At 55.0% G+C, this 7969-nt stretch overlaps 1 protein-coding gene across 9 annotated transcripts; it reads right to left on the bottom strand.

The window, feature by feature from the left end:
- Window positions 1–2006: 2006 nt before the first annotated feature.
- Window positions 2007–7632, bottom strand: LOC142906348 (uncharacterized). Of its 9 annotated transcripts, none has more exons than XM_076053994.1 (5): window positions 7043–7575; window positions 6534–6552; window positions 6323–6481; window positions 5332–5439; window positions 2007–4151 (listed from the first exon to the last, which is right to left on the bottom strand). In XM_076053994.1, the coding sequence occupies exons 3-5, from the start codon at window positions 6450–6452 to the stop codon at window positions 2986–2988; spliced, it is 1404 nt and encodes a 467-aa protein (XP_075910109.1). In that variant the 5' UTR covers window positions 6453–6481; window positions 6534–6552; window positions 7043–7575; the 3' UTR covers window positions 2007–2985. The 9 variants fall into 9 exon arrangements, with proteins under 9 accessions (XP_075910109.1, XP_075910111.1, XP_075910113.1 ...); XM_076053996.1 differs by having other exon boundaries at window positions 7188–7575; XM_076053998.1 differs by lacking the exons at window positions 6534–6552; window positions 7043–7575 and adding an exon at window positions 7605–7632 and having other exon boundaries at window positions 6323–6500.
- Between the last annotated feature and the right edge of the window lie 337 nt (window positions 7633–7969).

Raw genomic sequence — 7969 nt, 5'->3', positions numbered from 1 at the left:
CGCGGACGGAATCTGCCGGAATAGGAAGAGGTCTGCCGGCTTGTGGCATGAATGGCGTTACGCTTCGAGGGCATATGACTTAGAGAGCATGGCTTGGGGTAATGGTTGTGGGGCATGGCTTGGGGTAATGGTTGGGGGCATGGATGGGAACATGGCTGGGGTGGTTTGGGGCATGGTTGGGGGCATTAATGGGGGCATGGCTTGGGGTGATGGTTGGGGGGCATGGCTTGGGGTGATGGTTGTGGGGCATGGCTTGGGGTGATGGTTGGGGGGATGGATGGGAACATGGCTGGGGTGATGGTTAGGGGCATGGCTTGGGGTGATGGTTTGGGGGCATAGATGGGAACATGGATGGGGTGATGGTTGGGGGCATGTCTGGGGTGGTTTGGGGCATGGTTGGGGGCATGAATGGGGGCATGACTTGGGGTGATGGTTGTGGGGCATGGCTTGGGGTGATGGTTGTGGGGCATGGCTTGGGGTGATGGTTGGGGGGGTGGATGGGAACATGGCTGGGGTGGTTTGGGGCATGGTTGGGGGCATGAATGGGGGCATGACTTGGGGTGATGGTTGGGGGCATGAATGGGGGCATGGCTTGGAGTAATGGTTGGGGGCATGGATGGGAACATGGCTGGGGTGGTTTGGGGAATTAATGGGGGCATGGCTTGGGGTGATGGTTGGGGGCATGGATGGGAACATGGCTGGGGTGATGGTTAGGGGCATGGCTTGGGGTGATGGTTTGGGGGCATGGATGGGAACGTTGCTGGTGTGATGGTTTGGGGGCATGGATGGGGGCATGGATGGGGGCATGGTTGGGGGCATGGTTGGGGGCATGGTTGGGGGCATGGTTGGGGGCATGGATGGGGGTGATGGTTGGGGGCATGGATGGGAACGTGGCTGGTGTGATGGTTTGGGGACATGGATGGGGGCATGGTTGGGGGCATGGGGGCATGTTTGGGGGTGATGGTTGAGGGCATGGATGGGGGCATGGTTGGGGGCATGGTTGGGGGCATGGATGGGGGTGATGGTTGGGGGCATGGATGGGAACGTGGCTGGTGTGATGGTTTGGGGGCATGGATGGGGGCATGGTTGGGGGCATGGATGGGGGTGATGGTTGGGGGCATGGCTTGGGGGCATGGCTTGGGGTGATGGTTGGGGGCATGGATGGGGGCATGAATGGGAACGTGGCTGGTCTGATGGTTTGGGGGCATGGATGGAGGCATGGCTTGGGGTGATGGTTGGGGGCATGGATGGGAACATGGCTGGGGTGATGGTTTGGGGTGATGGTTGGGGAAATGGATGGGGGCATGGATGGGGGCATGGATGGGGGCATGGCTGGGGTGGTTTGGGGTCATGACTCGAAAAAAGGTGCATAGCAAAGGTTATGGCCGTGGCATTGCTCAATGGTTTGGACCGTGAATGCTGTACGGGCGGTCACCTAGCGCAGCGATAGCGCGTTGGCCGCTTGTTGCAGAGGTTCGCGGTTAGAACCTGCTCCAGGCCGCCCTGCTTATTACTGCGGCTGTATTAACTGTAAAATATGCGGTTTACTTAGCAGTAGACGTTAATAGTTCCCTTAACGTCGTCAGAAACGAGTAGGCCATTGTAGCGCCAGTGAAATGGTCAAAATGAGAAAAATACTTAATTGGGATTAAGCAATGCAACATCACTCTGTACTGCTATATCTTTCCACGTGTGAAACATAGCGCCTCTTCGCAATAGCCCTGCACTATAATGGTGATAATACCGTATTATATAATTATCGCTTGTTGTTGATGGCTGTGGATTGGCTATAACGTTCCGAGGCCTAGCTAAGGCATGACTGGGAGAGGGGGGTGGCTATGATAACTGAGGGTTAAGGCTCGGGGCATGTCGAGTGCAGTGGTGGAACGCGTGACTACAGGCAAGAAGGGAGTTATGTGAATTGCGCATAGAGACCATCAACTAGCAGTGGAGTGAGAATAGGCAATGGTGACACGATAAATAATTGGCACACGTAGAGACACAGATGAAACCGTGTGGTTTACTGACGACAAAACTCGGATAAGCAGTACACATAATTTAGGTAAAATTCAAGCACACCTTAGGGCTTTGAGGAGGATACAACCCCCAAGACTAAATCCCATTTATTGTAAAGGCGCCTTAGGTCGTGTGCTCCAGGGTGTCCGGACATGGGCTTGAAGCTTCGTGAATTAGAAAGAATAACAACTGAAAGTTAAACTGGCCGCCATGTCATCTCCAGTTTTAATAATAATCAAAGCAATGACATTAATAAAAATATATGACAGAGCGCCAGACTGATGCTAAAATGTGTTTTTCATTCATCAAGGAAACTTCAAACTCAAACCGGACAGCTTGCGTGTGACACAAATCCTTGTTTAGTATCTGCCAGATAACGGCTGTTCGTGCGTCTCCCTTGAACTAAAACACTGCTTTGCACCTTACGTTAGAGGTAAACAGATTCTACATTTCAATGCAATATTTTAAGCTCTTGAAAACAATTCAGTTTACATTAAAGTTTGTTGTTGTTTAATGTACAGCATGCAAACGTATTTACAAATAAAACTGCTGTGTCCCCAATACCGGGCCACGGCAGATGTGGTGGGTGAGATGTGGATGTGTATGACGTGCCGGCGCAGAACGGCGCTGTCGATGACAGTCACACACTGACAAAATGGGTGGACATGGGACCACCACAGTCACTTAGTTAACAGCCTGCCTTCCAACACTGTGCATGGTAACGAAAAACGTAGTCTAAAAGCTCTGCCAAATAAACTACACTGCCGTCAGTGTCCCCACAGGAGGCACCTGTGCCTTCGAAGCTGCGCCCATAACCGGGCACTCACACTCGCAAATGACCCGTGCTGTAACAGACTCGGCGTTACTTCACCACATGCCTGGCGTGGACACGGCTTAGCAGGAAATACAGCTTCTGCGGCAGTGGCCTCAGTGGCGGCAGTGGCCTCAGTGGCGGCGATGGCAGCCGACTCAGGAACACAGGCTAATGAAGCAGCGCTTCTTGTGGTAGTTGAGGCCGCAGTGCTGCGCAAAGCCCTTCCCGCACACGGTGCACACGTGCGGCTTCTCGCCCGTGTGCATGTGCCGGTGCTGGTTGAGGTGCGCCATGCGGATGAAGGCCTTGCCGCACTCGGGGCATGCGTAGGGCCGCTTGCCTGAGTGGCCCTTCTTGTGGCGCGCGAGGCCGGACGAGAGCGAGAAGCGCTTTCCGCACTCGTCACAGATGTACGGCTTCTCGCCCGTGTGCACGCGCCGGTGCAGCGCCAGGTTGGTGCGGAACATGAAGGCTTTGCCGCAGTCTTCGCACACGAAGGCCCGCTCCCCACCGTGCGTCTTGCGGTGGCGGTTGAGGGCCGAGCGCTGCGTGAAGCGCTTGGGGCAGCTCTCGCACTGGTGCGGCCGCTCGCCCGTGTGCGTCGTCATGTGCTTGCGTAGGTTGGACGACTGCGTGAAGGCGCGCTGGCACTCGCCGCACTTGAACGGCTTCTCGCCCGAGTGCACGCGCTTGTGCAGGCGCAGCACCGACGAGTAGACGAAGCACATGCCGCACTGGCTGCAGGTGTACGGTCGCTCGCCCGTGTGCGTGCGCCTGTGCTGTAGCAGGTGGAAGGGCTGCGCAAATGCCTTGCCGCAGTCCTCGCACACATACGGCTTCTCCCCGTTCGACCTCCCCTCCGGGCGCTTCCTCTTCTGCGCCGCCGCCGTCGGCTTCACCTGCGCTTTGCCCGTCGCCACTTTCTTGGTGCGCGGTTCGTCACCGCCTTGCTCGCCGGCGCCGTGCGTGCGGCTGTGTAGCACCAGCAACAGGCGGTTGCGGAACTCCTGCTGGCACGTGTTGCACCGGAACAGCGCATCCCCCGGGTCGTCGGGCCCTTCCGGCTCGGTGGGACACCGCTTGCTCCAGCGCACGGCTCTCTTGCTCCGCTCCCGGCATGCCCTGAGCGGTGTCTCCATCGCCTCGGCGTTGCCCTCCAGCACTGCCGCCGCCGCCACTCCCGCATCCAGGCCAAAGGCGGCGTGATCGGGAGGCAACTCGCCCCCCACCTCTTCCACACAGCCGCTGGTCTTGTCCTCCTCCATCTGTGCGCACTGCAGGAGCAGGTGGCTCGGTTCACCGTCCTCAATGACCACATGCTCTGTAGGATCGACAATGCGTGGGGAATCACGCCAAGGCTTGGAGGAGTTGGGAATCACCGTCTCAAGTGCCCCACGGCACCCCTATTATAATCTACAGTGTCCTTTCTTTCACCAGAATAAGAAATCAAACTCATTGAGACATGTAAAACATTGCCTACATTGCAAGGGCAACCTGGGTGCATTGATGTTGAATTAGTGATGCAGGATGCAGCACTGCATTCGTTTATTAATAGATTTATACTCTCACAATATTTGCATTGAATTAAGCATGTTAGAAGAGATGATTTACCATTCATGGAATATATATTCTTATGGGGCGAACAAGCCAGTACAAACATAGGGAAAAACACAAATGTATGTATTTAGAACTTATTTCACACCATACGTAGCCAACCGTGCTAATCAAATTAGATGTAAAAAAAGAGAAAAAAATAATCCGTTCCTGAATCGATTTTTTTACGTGATCTGTTCTATTAGCCTTGTATTTATTGCACTGATATTACCTTGTTGATGGTGCACGACCTTACAATTCATAACTTGATAAAGTAGCTGTTTTTGGATTGTTTTATTCATGTATTTTTTTTTCTGAAACCAGGTTCATTGTGGAAGCAGGACCCCATCGAAAATAAGCATTTATTGCTCTATGGGTTTTACCTGTGCCAAGATAAAACCTAGATACATTCAACATAGAATCATGAAGATTCAATTGTTTGAGGGTGGTGCTGGAGGTGACATATTACACACCTACACTGCCTAATTATTATGACAATTTTGGTTATTACGTTTGTTTACCCAGCAAAGCCTCATAGAACACCAAGACTTTTACAGGAGGGTCCTGCCAAATTTTTCGCAGTGGGGAGTTGTGATGTGTAATCCCAAATTGAGTCATATGCAGATCGTTTTTCAGCAATGGAATGTTTTTGGCCCGGTACCAGTTATGGTGTTTAGTTTCGGCAATGGGAAGAAACTGGAGAATCAGGAGGAAACTGAAGCACAACAGGGGGAGAACATACAAACTCCATACAGACAGGTGCCCTGTCAATTAATAACCACCCAATGTGCTTTCACGGGGTCCAGTAAACCCATAGGTAACAGAGTGAGCGGCCCAGTGTGTGCACACGATGCAGCATGGTGGGGTCCAGGCGGCACGTGACAATCGCAGCCAAACAACGACCCGACCTTCGCTGGCGTCCAGGTCCCCATTGCTGGTGACGACGTCCGTCTCGGAGCCCATGAAGAGTGCCCCCTCATCGTGCTCTGCCAGGGCCTCCATCGGGAAGCACAACTCTGGCAACGCACACAGCGTCATCAGGTTTTTGTTTGAAACTAAAACTTTTTGGTATTTTACCAGGTAAATCCCGCTGAGCTATGTAGCTCTTTTTTCAGAAGCAACCTGGCCACAAATGATAGCTCAATGAAGTGGCTTATCACGTGGAAATGTATCACAGCCAAATACTCTAAACGCATGTTTGTAAATGTGGAGGGAAAAAAAATCGGAGGACCCGGAGAAAAATCCACTTGACCACAAGTACATGCAAAATCCAAATATAGTCGTCAGGGTCGGGATCGAACCCACAACCTGCGATAAACCAGGCGAGGTAGTTAACATCTCGCCACTGTGGCCCTACATTTGGGTTTATATTCGTCCCCCCCCCACCCCCCAAAGTATTCAGATTATTATAATGGACGCCTATGGCCAATAATGTATTTGTAGTATTATTACTCCGCTCGTTTACCCAGGAAAGCCTCCAAATAGTCTCAAAATCCTTTTTCAGGAGGGTCCTACCAAATTTCCTTTTTTACGAGGGACCTACTACGTGTATTCCCAATTATGTAATTTTCAGATCATTTCAAATCACCCGTTCTGGTCAAATCTGAGTCGTTCATGGATGGGTGACCGGAGTGGGGCTGTAGGCTGCTGCGAGGCTGTGTTGTCAACAGAGGGCAGTGGAGATCAATGCATTGTATTTCACTATCCGCTAAAGTAATTGGCACCACCACCACACTCTACTACGCTCCCCTAACCTTTGAACATCCTGCCAAGGCCAACGTGGTCAGGTATGGCCAAACAACGCCCAGGGCCCGCACTATGTGTGGAGGCCGTAATCCTACAGTGGATCGACCCGAGTACACTACTTGCATGTGTAAATTATCATCACTCGCGTCTCACCGCCACTGGAAGACTCACTGGCGGCGTGGCCGCAGTCTCCGTCTTCCAGCTTCACGTCCGAGTCGCACTGCGGCGGCTTCACGAGCATGTAGGGGTCCGGGATGCCCACGTGTGCCTCCAGCCCGGCCATGCTCGCGGCTCACCCGTGGGTCTGGTCACCTGGTGAGGCTCCGGTCACCTGGGAGGGCGGGGGGTGGGGGGGGTTGGTCACCTGGTGAGGGTCCGGTCACCTGGGGGGGGAGAGGGCGGTTGGTTTGGTCACCTGTTGAGGGTCCGGTCACCTGGGGGGTGGGGGGGTTGGTCACCTGTTGAGGGTCCGGTCACCTGGGGGGTGGGGGGGTTGGTCACCTGTTGAGGGTCCGGTCACCTGGGGGGGTGGGGGTGGGGTTGGTCACCTGTAGAGGTTGCTTCACTCACGCCAGGTGTCGCGTCACCCGTGGCTCTGTACACCTCTAGATCGGCGCAAATGAGGGTCCAGTCACTTGCAGATTGGGCCCCCCATTATTGGGGGGTCAGGTCACCCTGCAGCTCTGGTGTAACACGCGGGCCGCAAGGCAAAGAGTAGGCGAGGCGAGCTCCACACGGCCCTCCTCACACCTCCAGGTGATACCGGGGCTGCCGCAGCGTGGCCCGTGCCCACCACCCCTCCTGGAGCTGTCCGAGCGGGGATCTGGCCGAGGGGGGGTCGTCGAGCTGAGCAAGGGCTCCGTCGGTACTCACGGCAGCCTGGCCGATGCCGATGTAGAGCAGGTTAAGGGGGGGGTGCCCCCCGGGCGGCCGGGAGAGGAGGCCAGGGCAGGAGAGTGAGTTGAGCGGGCTCGGGCAATCGGAGGGAGCGGTGCTGGTGGGCGGCGGAGGTTCTCACCGCGGCTGCTGCACGGAAGCGCGATCATCACCACCACCACCGCCGCCGACAAATCACCCCATAGTAAGATGGCCGCCCTAAATCTCAACTCGGCATCGGCGCTCAACCTTAACCAAGGTGGCCGCACGCGCGGGCGAACTCTTCCTTGAGAAGTATGGCGGCGATTGTGCCGACGCACGATGGATGTTGACACCCCCCCCGCTTAAACCCGTGTAAGTTGGCCGCTTTAACGTGCAGGGTAAACTTCACCCGCGAGCGCTGCCTTGCCACGTTCAGTCCCCAGCACTCCGAATATGGACGGGCAGAGGAGCTCCCTCCCCCCCCCATGTCGCGTCTCGTCCCTTTGCAAGATGACCGTCACAATCCACAAACCCCTCCACCAAAAAGTATCTCCTCATTGATCACAACCTCACTCACCATCTCTCGAGATCCTCACTCCCACCAACCCACTTCCCCCCCCCCCCAATGCACAACTGCATCCCCCAACTCACATCCCCCCAATCCCTTTACCATCCCACCCACATTAATACCCCCCCCCCACTTTCCATCCCACCCCCACCCACTCACGACCCGCCCCATTTATACCCCCCCACTTTCCATCCCAACCCCCCCACTCACAACCCCCCCCTCATTTATACCCCCCATATTCCATCCCAACCCCCCCCCACTCACAACCCCTCCCCCCCCCATTTATACCCCCCACTTTTCATCCCAATCCCCCACTCACAAGCTCCCCCCCATTTATACCCCCCACTTTTCATCCCAATCCCCCACTCACAAGC

The sequence above is a fragment of the Petromyzon marinus genome, chromosome 63, assembly GCF_048934315.1.
Source record: "Petromyzon marinus isolate PM22_M1 ecotype Great Lakes invasive population chromosome 63, UKy_Petmar_22M1.pri1.0, whole genome shotgun sequence".
Classification (NCBI taxonomy): Eukaryota; Metazoa; Chordata; class Hyperoartia; order Petromyzontiformes; family Petromyzontidae; genus Petromyzon; species Petromyzon marinus.
The sequence above is the reverse complement of the archived record's forward strand: the minus strand, read 5'-3'. Positions and strand labels throughout refer to the sequence as shown.